The sequence below is a fragment of the Eptatretus burgeri genome, chromosome 3 (assembly GCF_056783735.1).
Source record: "Eptatretus burgeri isolate ZD-2024b chromosome 3, Ebu_testis_v1, whole genome shotgun sequence".
Classification (NCBI taxonomy): domain Eukaryota; kingdom Metazoa; phylum Chordata; class Myxini; order Myxiniformes; family Myxinidae; genus Eptatretus; species Eptatretus burgeri.
The window spans coordinates 57134861-57151770 of NC_140963.1; the positions used below are offsets into that span (position 1 = coordinate 57134861).

The 16910-nt window shown below is 46.1% G+C and overlaps 1 protein-coding gene across 1 annotated transcript in view; it reads left to right on the forward strand.

The window, feature by feature from the left end:
- Positions 1–10090: 10090 nt before the first annotated feature.
- PDIA3 (protein disulfide isomerase family A member 3) overlaps positions 10091–16910 on the forward strand; it is a 39745-nt gene continuing 32925 nt past the window's right edge. Inside the window, exons 1-2 of the mRNA XM_085873534.1 lie at positions 10091–10384; positions 13167–13245. Of these exons, the coding sequence (XP_085729660.1) occupies positions 10248–10384; positions 13167–13245 (216 nt within the window). The 5' untranslated portion in view covers positions 10091–10247. The remainder of the gene's footprint in view (positions 10385–13166; positions 13246–16910) is intronic.

A 16910-nucleotide genomic window follows, 5' to 3' on the forward strand; every position in this document is an offset into this window, starting at 1 on the left:
GGGTCGCCACTCTGACACAGGATACCTGCAAGCAATCACTCATTTTGCCAACCTCGGAAGGATGACAGGCAAAGTCAAACCCACCTGGTATTAATTCAACAGCAGAGGGGGATTTGAACTGAGGATCCTAAGATCCCAAGCCCACCACCTTTGATCCCAAACCTAAGATCCTAAGATCCCAAATCCTAAGATCCCAAACCCACCACTTTTTGTCAGGTCAGGTTCGATCTGTGACCTGCTACAGGTACCATGTAAACCTGTACTAACCTGTTCCATGGTCGGGTTGTCGGCGACTAAACCGTCTCCCCCACCAGGTTTTCTGGTGAGGAGGGTGTTTGGATATGGACACCCAGCAGGATTAAAAACAAAACCTGTCAAAGGGCGGAGGAGCTCCTTGTGAGCCAACGGCCATCCATATCTAGTGCCCAACTGTGTCTGCGGACGTCCTCCTGCAGTTGGGTTACTTCTTATTAGGAGGTTGGCGGCAGGATTTGCACTCCAGCCACCGTAAAACGCTTCATTCCGCAAAACGCAAAAACGCAAAAAATCTGAAAACCCACTCCGTGGGAGTACCTCCTGTGCAGCTTCCTTCGCAGGGCAGCTCACCGGATGATGGGATTGGGGCAAAGCCTTCGGGACCCCCCAATCTTTGATAGGAGGGAAAACCACGGGGTAACATCCCTGGGTCAGATTGCGGGAGAGTGTGTAGGAGTGGTGCTGAGGTGTCGTCCACCAGACGGCGGTCTCCTTGGGTTAACCTGAGGCGGTCCCTTCGGTGGGTGCCTGGAATGTCCTATCCCTAAGAGAGGATGATCACCTGTCTCTGTTATCATCTGAGCTCAAGCGTTTGGACATCAGGATTGCAGCTCTCTCTGAGGTTCGGAGACCGGATTGCGGCGAGATAATGGTGGGTGGTTACACCTACTATTGGTCTGGTCGCTCTGATGGTTACCATACCCAAGGAGTTGCTGTAGCTGTGTCCAATAAGCTGACCCCAATGATAATTGAGGTAACACCGGTCAACGAGCGTATTATGAGATTAAGGATTCGTCACTCCTTAGGTGTCATTTCCCTGGTCTCTATTTATGCTCCGACTGAGGCGAGTGATCTTACCGTGAAGGATGCATTTCTACGCCACACTCGAGTCTGTGGTTGATCAGTGCCCCAGACGAGATACACTTCTAGTCTTGGGGGATTTCAATGCATCGACTGGAACTGATAGGGATGGTTATGAGGTGTGTGTTGGTCCCCATGGGTCAGGAACTATGAACCAGAATAGCACTAAGTTCCTTGACTTTGCAAGAAGTCATGGACTTAGGGTGGCTGGTTCATGGTTTCAGCGCCCGCAAGCTCATCGCTGGACTTGGTATTCCAACGCTGGCGGTGTGGCAAAGGAGATTGACCATGTCCTCATTGACGGTCGTTGGAGGATGATCCAGAACTGCAGGGTCTACCGGGAGTGCTCAGTTCCTCAATACTGACCACAGGCTTGTTGTAGCAACTCCTAAAGCTGCACCTTAAATCCTGGAGAATGGTACCATCCCAGCCTAGGCTGGATGTTGCCAAGCTCAGGGATGAGAGAGTAGCTGAGGAGTTTGCGAACAGGCTGAGTGGACACTTGGGGGTCTGGGTGCTTTGGGGGTTCCTGAAGAGTTGTGGAGCACCTTCAAGACCACCGTCCTTGATGTTGCCGGTGGATGCCTTGGAGTTCACCGCAGGGCAAAGAAGAATTTTGTCTCTCAAGGGACACTGGATACCATTGACCAGAGTCGCAGGGCCAGGCTGAATGGCAGAGCTGAGCTGTTCAGGGAGCTGAGGCGTAAAACTGTACGTGCACTGAGGGTGGACAAGGAGGCCTATGTGCGAGGAATCTGTGAGGGGGTAGAGCATCACCTGTGGACAGGTGATTCTCGTCCCGCTTACAGGGAATTCGCGCATTACGTTCATCCAAGCCCATCCCTCGGAGCACTGCAGTTCGAGCAGAGAGTGGTAGGCTCTTGACAGAGGAGTCTGAAGTGAAGGCCCGCTGGGCCGGTTACTTTGAGCGGTTGTACCAGGCTGATCCCCAGCTGTCGAGTTGGACGTCAAGGGTGTTACAATCCCTGTTGCTGACCCTCGAATCAACAGTGGTCCACCATCGCTTGTGGAAACACGGGCTGCGGTGAACCAGTTGAAACGGGGCAAAGCTCCAGGGATCTGTGGCATCCATGCCGAACTTCTCAAGGCTGGTGGAAATGCTGCACTCGCGCCGTTGCATGCAGTTTTGTGCTCTGCCTGGAACACAGGCATCATCCCAACTGACTGGAAGAGGGGCCTTGTTGTCCCTCTCTGGAAAGGGAAGGGTGATCGCCAAGACTGCAACAACTACCGAGGGGTGACGCTGCTCTCAGTGCCGGGCAAGGTCTTTGCTCGGATAATTCTTGATAGGGTTCGCCACCATCTGCTTGAGCACCAGCGTCCAGAGCAGTCAGGCTTTACACCAAAGAGGTCAACGATTGACCGTATCCTTGCACTTCGTGTCCTCACCGAACGCAGACGAGTTTCGGCAGGGGCTGCTTGCAGCCTATGTTGATCTCTGTAAAGCGTTCGATCTCAGTGAATCGGGATGTCCTCTGGAGGATTCTTGGTCTTCGTGGGGTGCCACCAAAACTGATCGATCTGATGTCTGAACTCTACTCTGGTACTGAGAGTGCTGTGAAGTGTGGTGGTACCATCTCTGACTTATTTCCAGTTGTTACTGGAGTTCGTCAGGGGTGTGTACTTGCCCCCACACTTTTCAGCACTTGTATGGACTGGATTTTTGGGAGGATGTCGGAGAGATCAAGTTGCGGTGCATCGTTTGGCAATGTCAAGATCTCGGACCTTGATTTTGCAGATGATGCAGTCATCTTTGCGGAGACTTTAGACATCCTCTTGGGGGCCCTCGAGGTGCTGAATGAGGAGTCGGAGCCGTTGGGATTACGGATTTCTTGGGTCAAACAAAGATCCAGGCTTTCGGTGACATCTTGGATGCTGCTGTCCTGTCTGTGTCTGTTTGTGGTGAGGATGTTGAGGTCGTGGATAGATTCTCTTACCTTGGCAGTGATATTCATGTCTCCGCAGGTTGTGAGCCGGAGGTCAATAGACGCCTGGGTCGGGCCTGGGGAGTCATGGATTCACTGGATCATGGGGTGTGGCGCTGCCGGTACCTGTGCGGGAGGACGAAAGTCCGAGTCTTCAGGTCCTTGGTACTTCCAGTCTTGCTCTATGGGTGCGAGACTTGGACTTTGACCAAGGATCTGAGACGGAGACTTAATTCCTTTGGTACCAGGTCTCTTCGGAGAATCCTTGGCTATCGCTGGTCGGATTTTGTGTCCAACGAGCGGTTGCTGAGAGAGACTCGGATGAGATTTGTTACCTGCATAGTCCGTGAGCGTCAGCTGCGGCTGTATGGACATGTGGCTCGTTTTCCTGACGCTGATCCTGCTCACCAGATTCTCTCAGCGAGGGAGTCTCATGAGTGGAGGAGGCCAGTGGGCCGACCACGTGCCTCATGGTTGCAGCAGGTTGACCATCATCTCAAGGAGATGGGGATGGGCCTGGCATCTGCCTGGGGGATGGCCAGACGGAGGCCCCTGGAGTACCGGCGGAAAGTGGACGCAGCGACGCGCTGTTCTGGCACATGCTCCCATACCTGACCTGACCACCACCCAAACCATTAAGCCAACACCAGGCATGCTCTCCAATCCTCCGGTACCTGTCCTGACTCCAGTGAGATTTTGAAAATATCCGTTAGCATCTCGCTTACCTGCTCAGCCACCTCCCTCAATACTCTCAGGTGCATATTATCTGGACCCGGAGCCTTATCTCCTCTTAGATTTCCTTACTGTTTCTTTACTTCCTCCACTCCAACCTGGATCTTCTGTGAAAGCCCTTCCTCACTTCCTTGATAAATACTCTCAGCTATTGGAAATTCTCCTGACTGTTCTTATGTAAAAGTTGAAGCAAAATACCTGTTTAATAAGCCTGCCATCTCACTTTCATCACAAACCACTCTCACGGTGCTATTCCTCAATGGACCCACACTGGTCCTAACCTGTTTATTTCCCCCCTAACATATTTAAAGAATGCCTTGCTGTTAGGCTTAATATTATGAGCCTTCTCATATTCTCTTTTGGCTTTCCGAGTTATTTTCTTAACTTACCTCTGTTTACTCGAATAGTGATATAAATTTAACTCCAGCCCTGTTATTTTATACCTAACGAGAAGGACACTCGGTAGAGCACATACCACCATGCCTGATCCAATAGAACATATCAGGCCCCATAGATTTTTGAGATATAATGCCATGCATATATGGATTTTAGCTCTATCTCTCAATGGTGAAGGATCACTCTCAGAATTAAAAAAAAATATATCGTATACGGATCTGGATTCGGATCTTCACCAAAATCGAAACAATTCGTCCTTGTCATATACCCAACCTGTCCACCAAGTTTTGTTCGAATCCGTCTACAACTTTTTAACATATCGTGCTATATATCATTTTTACCATACCTCTGAATGGTAAAGAATCACTTTTACAAGCTCAAATGAGCTAAGATCCTCGTCATCTTAATATTGACGTCATAAAAACGAATATGACTAAATTGTGATGTATCGGGTTTGCGATAAATTATCTGTGCTAATGCCCGGCTTGATTCCCACAAACAAAATTCAAGCAGCTTGCCTAGTTTCGGAGATAACGGTACAGGCGATTTCCATTAGCGGCGATATTATGACGTCAACTTTTTTTCTCGGAAGAATTTCCAAAATCGGAGATGGCTACTGCCTGCGCGTGGGATTTCTGCATATACATGGCAAGTTTCACGAAGATCCGATGAAAACTCTGGGTTGTGAAACAAAAAAAGTTCAAAAATTGGAATGACGTCATGAAAATGGATGTGACGTCATAGTGATGTATCATATGTGCGGTAATTCATCTCTGCTAATGCCCTGTTCGATTCCCGCAAACAGAATTCAACAAGCTTGCCTAGTTTCGGGGATGAAATTTTTAGGTGATTTCCATTAGCGGAGATATTTTGACGTTATAACTTTTTTTCTCGGAGGAATTTTCAAAATCGGAGATGGTTACCGTCTGCGCAGGGTATTTTTACATATATATGCCAAGTTTCAGGAAGTTTCGATGAAAACTGTAGGCTGTGAAACAAAAAAGTCCACAAGAAGAAGATGAAGAACAACAACGTGAGTAAGACTTAGAGATCCTCCACGAGGATCTAAAAATTCTCGGATTCGGATTCGGATTTTCACGAAAATCTAACCAGTTCGTCCTTGTTGCACACCCAACCTGCCCACCAAATTTCATGCGAATCCGTCCATAACTTTTTGAGATATCCTGCACACAAAAAAACAAACAAACAATCAAACAAATAGACAGGGGTGAAAAACGTAACATCCTTTCACCTTCAGTGGTGGAGATAATAAATGCCTTCTGTTTCTCTTGAAGATCATTTATTATCTCACGACTCAACCACCCTGGTCTCTTCCTGCTTCCAGTTTTACACCTCATTGGAATGAACTTTGTACTCTACATACACTTGCTCCTTAAAGGTTTCCCATTTTTCTGATGCTGATTGTCCTGTTGTCAAAGTCTCCCAATCTACATCACCCAACTCTCTCCTCATACCCTCAAGGTTTGCCTTCTTGAAATCGCATAGGTTTACTCTACTATCCTGAACTCTAACCCTCAACAGAATCTTTGCACACACAATGTTATGGTCACTTGCTCCTCAATGCCCCCCAACCTCCACCTCCTCCACCATATTGGGATCGTTACTTAAAAGGAGGTCGAACACTGCACTCCCCCTCGTGGGCTTATCTACAAACTGGGTTAAAAAGCAATCCTGGATTAAATCTCGGAAATCCTCATCCGCTCTGCCCTTTCCCTGTTCCTGGACCCAATCTATCCCTGGCAAGTTAAAATCCTCCATTATCAATACTCTTCCCTTACCACATGCCCTTTTGAATTGTTCATGTACTCCTCCTTCCTCCTCTTCCTTCACACCCAGAGCCCTATAAAAGCATCCTTCCAGTATATCACTATATTTACAATCTCTGATCTCTTCCCATGCAGAATCCTCAACATTTATTCTTTCCTTAATGTCACCCCTTTCTCTTGATGCAATGCTGTCCTTCACCCAGAGTGCTCCTCTTCCTCCTCCTCCTATTCTCTCCTTCCTATCACACCGATACACCTTGGATAATTCTAATCCTGTCCTCCAGTGACTCTCCTCCTTAAACCATGTCTCACTCACTGCAACTATATCATATTCCTCGCTATCTACTTTGGCTTCAAGCTCTTCCATCTTATTATTTAAACTTCTCTCATTGGTGTAGAATGTATTTAACTTTTCCCTTCCTGAAATTCTATTTTCTTGTTTGGTCTTACTCATCACGAGTTCATCATCAGTTCTTTCTATGATAGCTTCCCCACTCTTCACTGACCTAAAAAAGAGCCTGAATTCCTTCAATTCCCACCGCGAACCTTGCTGCCCCCTTTCTGTTTAACATTCGGCTATCATTCTGGAAACACTCCCTTTGTCCCTGACATGATTCCCACTGCTTATTAAATGTAAAACCTTCCTCCCTACACCATTCTTCCAGCCCTTGGTTGACATCTATCAATTTGCTTATAATTGCTTGTGCCAGGGAAGGTGAATGGAGGTTATGTTTTCACCCCTTTCTATTTGTTTGTATGCAGGATATCTCAAAACGTTTTGGACGGATTCGGATGAAAGTTGCTCGACGGGTTGAGTGTGTGGCAAGGAAGAATTGATTCGATTTTGGTGAAGATCCGAATCCGGATCTGGATATGATAATTATTTAATTTTTAAAGTGATTCTTCACCATTGAGAGAGAGGGCCACAAACGATAGATAGCATAATATCTCATAAAGTTATTGACGGATCCGGATGAAATTTTGTGGACAGGTTAGGTGTTTAACAAGGACGAAGTGATTGGATTTTGGTGAAGATTCAGATACGGATCCGGCTGCTACAATTTTTAAAGTGATTCTTCACCATCGAGAGATGGCCACAAACGATATAGAGCACAATATCTCAAACAGTTGTGGACGGATTCGGATGACACTCGGTGGACGGGTTTGGTGTGTGGTAACGACGAATTCGTTCGATTTTGGTGAAGATCCGGATCCGGATCTGGATATGATAATTATTTAATTTTTAAAGTGATTCTTCACCATTGAGAGAGAGGGCCACAGACGATAGATAGCACGATATCTCAAAAAGTTGTTGACGGATTCGGATGAAACTCGGTGGACGAGTTGGGTGTGTAGTAAGGACGAATTGATTCGATTTTGGTGAAGATCCGGATACGGATCTGGAAATAATAGTTATTTAATTTTTAAAGTGATTCTTCACCATTGGGAGAGAGGGCCACAGACGATAGATAGCATGATATCTCAAAAAGCTGTGGACGGATTCGGATGAAACTCGGTGGACGGGTTGGGTGTGTGGTAACGACGAATTCGTTCGATTTTGGTGAAGATCCGGATCCGGATCTGGATATGATAGTTATTTAATTTTTAAAAGTGATTCTTCACCATTGAGAGAGAGGGCCACAGACGATAGATAGCATGATATCTCAAAAAGCTGTGGACGGATTCGGATGACACTCGGTGGACGGGTTTGGTGTGTGGTAACGACGAATTCGTTCGATTTTGGTGAAGATCCGGATCCGGATCTGGATATGATAATTATTTAATTTTTAAAGTGATTCTTCACCATTGAGAGAGAGGGCCACAGACGATAGATAGCACGATATCTCAAAAAGTTGTTGACGGATTCGGATGAAACTCGGTGGACGAGTTGGGTGTGTAGTAAGGACGAATTGATTCGATTTTGGTGAAGATCCGGATACGGATCTGGAAATAATAGTTATTTAATTTTTAAAGTGATTCTTCACCATTGGGAGAGAGGGCCACAGACGATAGATAGCATGATATCTCAAAAAGCTGTGGACGGATTCGGATGAAACTCGGTGGACGGGTTGGGTGTGTGGTAACGACGAATTCGTTCGATTTTGGTGAAGATCCGGATCCGGATCTGGATATGATAGTTATTTAATTTTTAAAAGTGATTCTTCACCATTGAGAGAGAGGGCCACAGACGATAGATAGCATGATATCTCAAAAAGCTGTGGACGGATTCGGATGAAACTCGGTGGACGAGTTGGGTGTGTGGTAATGACGAATTGATTCGATTTTGGTGAAGATCCGGATCCGGATCTGGAAATAATAATTATTTAATTTTTAAAGTGATTCTTCACCATTGAGAGGGCCACAGACGATAGATAGCACGATATCTCAAAAAGTTGTTGACGGATTCGGATGAAACTCGGTGGACGAGTTGGGTGTGTAGTAAGGACGAATTGATTCGATTTTGGTGAAGATCCGGATACGGATCTGGAAATAATAGTTATTTAATTTTTAAAGTGATTCTTCACCATTGGGAGAGAGGGCCACAGACGATAGATAGCATGATATCTCAAAAATCTGTCGACGGATTCGGATGAAACTCGGTGGACGGGTTGGGTGTGTGGTAACGACGAATTCGTTCGATTTTGGTGAAGATCCGGATCCGGATCTGGATATGATAGTTATTTAATTTTTAAAAGTGATTCTTCACCATTGAGAGAGAGGGCCACAGACGATAGATAGCATGATATCTCAAAAAGCTGTGGACGGATTCGGATGACACTCGGTGGACGGGTTTGGTGTGTGGTAACGACGAATTCGTTCGATTTTGGTGAAGATCCGGATCCGGATCTGGATATGATAATTATTTAATTTTTAAAGTGATTCTTCACCATTGAGAGAGAGGGCCACAGACGATAGATAGCACGATATCTCAAAAGTTGTTGACGGATTCGGATGAAACTCGGTGGACGAGTTGGGTGTGTAGTAAGGACGAATTGATTCGATTTTGGTGAAGATCCGGATACGGATCTGGAAATAATAGTTATTTAATTTTTAAAGTGATTCTTCACCATTGGGAGAGAGGGCCACAGACGATAGATAGCATGATATCTCAAAAAGCTGTGGACGGATTCGGATGAAACTCGGTGGACGGGTTGGGTGTGTGGTAACGACGAATTCGTTCGATTTTGGTGAAGATCCGGATCCGGATCTGGATATGATAGTTATTTAATTTTTAAAAGTGATTCTTCACCATTGAGAGAGAGGGCCACAGACGATAGATAGCATGATATCTCAAAAAGCTGTGGACGGATTCGGATGAAACTCGGTGGACGAGTTGGGTGTGTGGTAATGACGAATTGATTCGATTTTGGTGAAGATCCGGATCCGGATCTGGAAATAATAATTATTTAATTTTTAAAGTGATTCTTCACCATTGAGAGGGCCACAGACGATAGATAGCACGATATCTCAAAAAGTTGTTGACGGATTCGGATGAAACTCGGTGGACGGGTTGGGTGTGTGGTAACGACGAATTGATTCGATTTTGGTGAAGATCCGAATCCGGATCTGGATATCAAAAGTACTTTGATATTAAAATGTTATTTTCATTGTATAAAAACATGCTTTGGGAGCAAAAACTTTGGGAGTGAAATGTTACTCCAAAAAGGGACATTCGAACGAACTTTAAAAATCCCATATGAATATCCCCGGATGAAGTCCCCATCCGATGGAGCACAGGAAGCGCCGGTGAATTAGGAAAAGGATTGAAGGGATTTATTTTGATTTTACACCTCTCGCCGAATTGCAACAGTCAGTGTGTTGGATATATTTTCATTTATTTCGAGTCCAAATAGAAGTTAAACAAGCGTCATCCGCAGGCGGAAACGAACACAGCAAAGCGGAAACGGAATATACGTCATCGGAAGTGAATATTTGTATAATTGCCCCGAAAACTGAAACGATTTCTGATAAATACCGACAAATCGTAAGTATATATTTATGTTGCCATTGAAAGGGATGACAACACGTTTGTACAAAAAAAACAAATTTACGTATGACGTAGGCAAGAGCCTCGACCAATCAACGGTGCCCACGTCCAGGCACGTGACACAAAAGCACCAATCGAGCGACGCCACACATTTCGAGCACTCGAACAAGGCGGGGTTAGAGTGCAGCTCAGGATCAACGTGTGCTGCTCTCTCCGATACTACTTTAAATCCTGATTTTCAAATTGTCCCTCTCTTCCGTCTGCTTCGTCTTCTCAGCCGACATGTGGCGCTTCACGGTGGCGCTCCTGGCGCTGGCGGCGCTCGCTTCCGCCAGCGATGTGCTCGAGTTTACAGACAACGATTTCGCCAATCGTATCATTGAGCATGACATGGCTTTAGTGGAGTTCTTCGCCCCCTGGTGTGCCTCTCATCTTGTTGTCGATGAAGTAACAAGCGGCTCGTTTAATGACTGCTTTGCCTCGTTTTGATACTTGTTTCATCATGTGGTGGACCTCGACCACCTAATTTGGCTGTGATCAAACTCGTTTCCTCGTCGGTGGTGATGCACTTTCGGCTTCGGTTGATTAATTGGTTGTGGTCGAGCTCATTGGTGCTGGGTTGGGGTTGTCCAAAAACTGTTCTGGACCTCAGGCTGTGGTGGACCTCAGGCTGTGGTTGATCCAAAAACTGTTGTGGACCTCAGGCTGTGGTTGATCCAAAAACTGTTGTGGACCTCAGGCTGTGGTTGATCCAAAAACTGTTGTGGACCTCAGGCTGTGGTTGATCCAAAAACTGTTGTGGACCTCAGGCTGTGGTTGATCCAAAAACTGTTGTGGACCTCAGGCTGTGGTTGATCCAAAAACTGTTGTGGACCTCAGGCTGTGGTTGATCCAAAAACTGTTGTGGACCTCAGGCTGTGGTTGATCCAAAAACTGTTGTGGACCTCAGGCTGTGGTTGATCCAAAAACTGTTGTGGACCTCAGGCTGTGGTTGATCCAAAAACTGTTGTGGACCTCAGGCTGTGGTTGATCCAAAAACTGTTGTGGACCTCAGGCTGTGGTTGATCCAAAAACTGTTGTGGACCTCAGGCTGTGGTTGATCCAAAAACTGTTGTGGACCTCAGGCTGTGGTTGATCCAAAAACTGTTGTCGACCTCAGGCTGTGGTTGATCCAAAAACTGTTGTCGACCTCAGGCTGTGGTTGATCCAAAAACTGTTGTCGACCTCAGGCTGTGGTTGATCCAAAAACTGTTGTCGACCTCAGGCTGTGGTTGATCCAAAAACTGTTGTCGACCTCAGGCTGTGGTTGATCCAAAAACTGTTGTCGACCTCAGGCTGTGGCTAATCAACATTGGTGGTGGACTTCAGCCAAATTGGGGAACAGGCTGTTAATCTCAATTGGTAGTGGTGGACCTCAGTTTAATTGATGCTCAGGCTGTGGTTAATCTCAATTGGCAGTGGTGGACCTCGGTCTAATTGGTGCTCAGGCTGTGGTTTATCTCAATTGGTAGTGGTGGACCTCAGTTTAATTGGTGCTCAGGCTGTGGTTTATCTCAATTGGTAGTGGTGGACCTCAGTTTAATTGGTGCTCAGACTGTTGTTCATCTCATTTGGTAGTGGTGCACCTCAGTTTAATTTGTGCTCAGGCTGTGGTTAATCCTAATTTGTAGTGGTTGACCTCAGTTTAATTGGTGCTCAGGTTGTGGTTAATCCTAATTGGTAGTGGTGGACCTCAGTTTAATCAGTGCTCAGGTTGTGGTTCATCCAATTTAGTTGTGGTTAATCCTAATTGGTAGTGGTGGACCTCAGTTTAATCAGTGCTCAGGTTGTGGTTCATCCAATTTGGTTGTGGTGGATGGACCTCAGGTTGTGGTTGATCCTAAAACTGTTGTGGACCTCAGGTTGTGGCAAATCTACATTGGTGGTGATGGACTTCAGCCAAATGTGGGAACAGGCTGTGGTTGATCCTAAATTTATTTGTGGACCACAGGCTGTGGTTGATCTAAATTGGTTAGTGGTGGACCTCAGTTTAATGAGTGCTCAGGCTGTGGTTAATCCTAATTGGTGGTACCAACTTGCAGGTGACCTCCACTATTTCATACTGTTTTTTGACCATCATTTGCTGCCCATGTACGTACCAGTCGTTGTTGTTGTTGTTTTTTTGGGGGGGGGCGGGTCCAGTTTGGTACATGATGTTCTTATCAGGGTTAACTTGTAATGTTAATGGATTCTTCACTGACAATGCTTCATTGTTTTGGGACTTATCAGATATGAACTTATTTGCTTGGGTTATGACCAGTTACATTTAAACATTTTGTTGTGTGACTAACCCATGTTACTGGATTAAAAATTGCAGCCTCAAATTCTTATTTAGATTAAATTCCTTTTTATTGTTTTAATAATTTGTTTTTTCCCCTTTGATTGCAATGTGTGAATGAATTATTGCACTTTAGTTTCGAGTTTTGTACCTTGCACTATTTATTCATTTATCTTTCTATATATCTATCTGCAAAATAGTACCCTTTGAAATTGATTGAAGAAGACCAAGCAAATAGACCTCTTGCTCTTCCACGATACATTTTATCACTTGAACATTGACATCGGTGCACTGATGATCACCCCTGAGAAGTGAAGTGCTGCTGACCTTTTGTGTTAGCTCTTTCGTTAGAGCAAGAGGTCGACGACACTTTCAGGTACATTTTATGGCTTGCGTGTGAGGACACTGGACTGGCGTCCAAGAGGTGTCTATTCAAATCCAACTGGAGGAAGCCATATCGAGGACTTGGATTCGAACCTGAAAGAAGTCGAGTTGGTTTCAGGAGAACCGACACGAGTGGATTGTTGGTAAAAACCGAGGTGGATTGTTAATGATCATCAGGGTCGGATAATGTGCCTGCCTCACCTCAACTGGTCTACACGTGATGGTAGTCCACACACAACAATTCACTCTTGTTCCCTTCTCTTATTACAGGAGGTCTTTCTGAAAGACTGTGGGTCAGACCCTGCTCATGGACTTTGCAAAAATAACCAAAAACTTTTGTGGTTCTGCAACAAGGAACAAATGCCATTATGCGAATTTTCTTCTCTGTATTATGTTTTGGGGACTTGTGAAACTGTATTGTTCTGATAGCTATTGTTTTGTTGGGTTTGGGACTTTAATTGAGCCTTTCTTCTTTACATCCATATTTACCTGGTTTGCAGGTGTGGACACTGCAAGAGACTTGCACCTGATTATGAGAAAGCTGCTACCAAATTGAAGGACATTGTTGCTCTGGTCAAGGTTTGTCAATCCTCATTTATTTACTTGGTTATGTTGTTGCAGCTCTGCAAAGCAGGCACTGCTCCGAGGCAATGGCATCCAACATATAGCGATCTCAAGACAGTTGGTTATTTCTTTAGTATTCGTTTAGTTCGCCCTTCCATATGTCTTGTGGGTAAATTGGACAAAATGCATTGTGTGGGGATTTTAGTTTGGTCTTCAATCCCCCACTCCTACTCTTTCTTTTATTTTTGAACACCTTTTGTGAACCTGGTGTTGGCTTAGCGGTTAAGGTGGTGGCTTGGGATCCTAGGGTCCTGAGTTCAAGCCTCATTGGCCACTGAATTGACACTAGGGGTTGACTCAGCTTGTCATCCTTCCTCGGTTGGTGAAACGAGTACCAGTGTAGCAGCCAAAAGGTTGCACACGAAGGGGTATTGATGGATTTACTAAATCTGGTATTTGTGTGGCGCAGGCATGATAGGCCGAATGACCCCCTCCTGTGCAAAAATTTCCTTGTAGTTTTGCTTCCTTTTATTTCACACAAAGCCACGCATGCATGTACGTCAAGCCAGTAACGCTACCTGCGCAGCGTCAAGAAGGCACAGCGATCGCCTTGTTTGCATATGCAAGCCAGTTCCTGTTCAAACGGCATGCCTTAAACCAACCGATGCCTCATCCCAGACGCTCACCACACGCTACAACCCTCACCATAATTCTCACAACGCTTTCTAAAAATCCCCAAAACAACCTACGCCTGACCTGTTTGCCACAACCGCAACCAACCACTTCAACCTCATCACCACAACTACTTCAACCACTCCCAGTGCTTCCTCTACCTCACTACAACTGCTACAAACCACCCCAAACACAGTTGGCTCCCTGGACGCTCACCACAATGTCTGAAGATGCCGGAAGAACGAAGGACATGATTTGGGGTATTTCGATGTATAGTTGGAAGCCCAAATATGTGCTGGGGCTCGTTCAACAATGTCCAGGTAGCCCTGGCGCTCCGCTAAATAACAACGCTGAAACGGAATTCAGCGCATGTTCATGGCTGGAGAGTGCTCCCGAAGACCCTCGGTCAATCGGGGGAGGGTGGGGGGGGGTTGACCCCATAAAATAGGTATTTGCTCTCTTCTCCGAAACTACACACACAATTTTGATGAAACTTGACCACAACCATCACCCGTGATGTACCAAAGTTTGTCCACGACATTAACCAGAGATTGGGGTCTCTGAGGGGTTTGAGTGACTGTTGCTCTTGATCCAGGTGAGCTTCGGGACGTGCACTCATTTTTATATTTGAGTGAATCACAATAACTTCTATATATATATGTATGTATGTATATATGTGTATATGTATATGTATATATATATATATATATATATATATATATATATATATATATATATATATATATATATATATATATATATATATATATATATATATACATTATTGTTGTGGATTTTCGACCGCCTTTAGCTCAATTGCGGCCGCGCACCCACCGAACGAGAAATCTAGTCGCAGCTTTCGGATCAACGCTGAAACCCAGCTACGGGTGTTTTTAACCACACCATAAACCAGCCAACTCTTCTGTCCACGCGCTACAGGGTTGATCGCCGAATTGTCGATGTACCTAATTATTCACGCAGACAGAAATGCCGGGGATTTATACCTCAACGGAGCCTGCACGAAAACGAGCCGCTTTAAGCAGCTCGTTCCGTTTGCGATTGCCGAGCAGTTTTATATCGCCAAGCCCCGTCGGGCCAGATGTACATTTTATCGGCTTGTCGTCAGCCAGCTAATTATTCTGAACGCAATTGTGGCAGTCAATGGAGGAAGGGACACAACGAGCAGGTGACATTCAAAAATGGGGAACATTTATTTGCACATGTAAGCAATTCAATGAATGGGGGTAGGGGACAAGACACGAGTAAAAACCTACAGCCGATATCTATTTATTATGTACATGCACTTAATCAGTTCTACTTGGTAGACAAGGCGCCACAGACTTCCATGCAAAACCCCAGAAAGTCAGAACTGGGCTCGTAAGCCTTTAATGTTCCTCGGAGCTGGGATGACCGAAGGAGCTCCGCGAGGCCAGGCAGGTTACCTTTGTCGCCCTTGAGGCGACTCGATGGGTCTTTTGGTCGGCGACCCTCCGTATGTCTCGTTGTCAACGCAGCAGCTGTTGTAACGGCGGCTTGGTTGGTCCAGGGCCTAGCAGCGGGACCTGGTCGACGATGCTTCAGAGGAGCGAACGGGCCTTTCTCTTTTCGAGTTGATGCTCTTTCAGAGCCCGCTCACTCCTCAGCGTCGCTCGACTGACTCGGGGCCTGATCGCTTGGACCGTTACGTAGCTTGCTGGCGACTTCTTTCCGGCTGGCTACTTCTCCCGACTCCAACTCGACTGCCTCCACCAACCAACAACTTGGTGACTTGGCTGACTCCAACGACGAACGAACTCCACTCCTCCGACCAACAACTCAGGGCCCGATTGCTCGGACCGTTATGTAGCTTGCTAGTGACTTCTCTCCGGCTGGCGACTTCTCTCGACTGCCTCCACCGACCAACAACGACCAACCACAACTTGGTGACTTGGCTGGCTCCAACGATGAACGAACTCCACTCCTCCGACCAACAACAACGCTCTCGGCGTCGAAACGCGCCTTTTTATAGCCCGGAGGGGTGAAGCCGCTGTAGGCTTCGCCACCCGAAGGCAGCGCTTGCCTCTTTCACCATTGAACTTTCACCCCCAGCTGGCTCCGCCTCTTTTGTCGTTCTGATCCGATCTCGCTGTCAAACGTGGCCGTGTTTGAAATCACTCTCCCAACGCAGCTGTGTTTGAAATCACTTTGCCGCTGTCGAGGATGCCATCGTGTTTGTTTGTGGAGATGTTGTTGGTGAAAAGATGGTGGTGTTGTGGAGAAGGTGGTGAGGACATGATTGCTTAAAATAAAGATAGAAAAGAATAACACGACCAAGATTCACAGCCCGTTATACATCGGTGGGGAAATCTAACCTGGACACACACTTATCCACATAACTGATCTTCGGGGAACCTGAATGGTGTTCTGTGAATTTCCACAACCGCAGCAATGCCAACCCTCCCGATTTCATCGGGAGGCTTCCGAAAATTCACCCAAACTCCCGCCCTTACGATCACTATCCTTATCCTCCCGAAATTTTGATATTTTTGCACTGTTCACTAATCAGAATGTACTAGTATGAGAATTGAATGAAAAGCATCGTCTGCTACGTATAGCATGTGGTAACTCCATAACGTTCGCTGCTACCAAATTGTACGTAAAAAATTGCAAATTCAAATGAGGAGCAGCGAAACATTGGGTCTGGATCTCGCTTATGCGATCATGCACTGAGATTTAGTGCATGCGGTATGTGTGCAATACAGTGCATGCGGTATGTATGCACAGTGTATATGCATGCGATACGCTCACTGCATGCAGCTGGGCCCCGTACCAGCCCGGCGGTCGCGACCACCGTGCGGTGTTTAACAGCCGCTAGAGTTCTACGAGTCGCGCTGCAGCTGTGGAACATCGACTTCGAAGTTACCGATGCTTCAAGCCCTCGATGTTGATTACGAAATGGCAGAAAAGAAGCTTACGAAGACCAAGAAATGGTCTCAGAAGTACAAGACCCAATACAGTCTCCAATACCC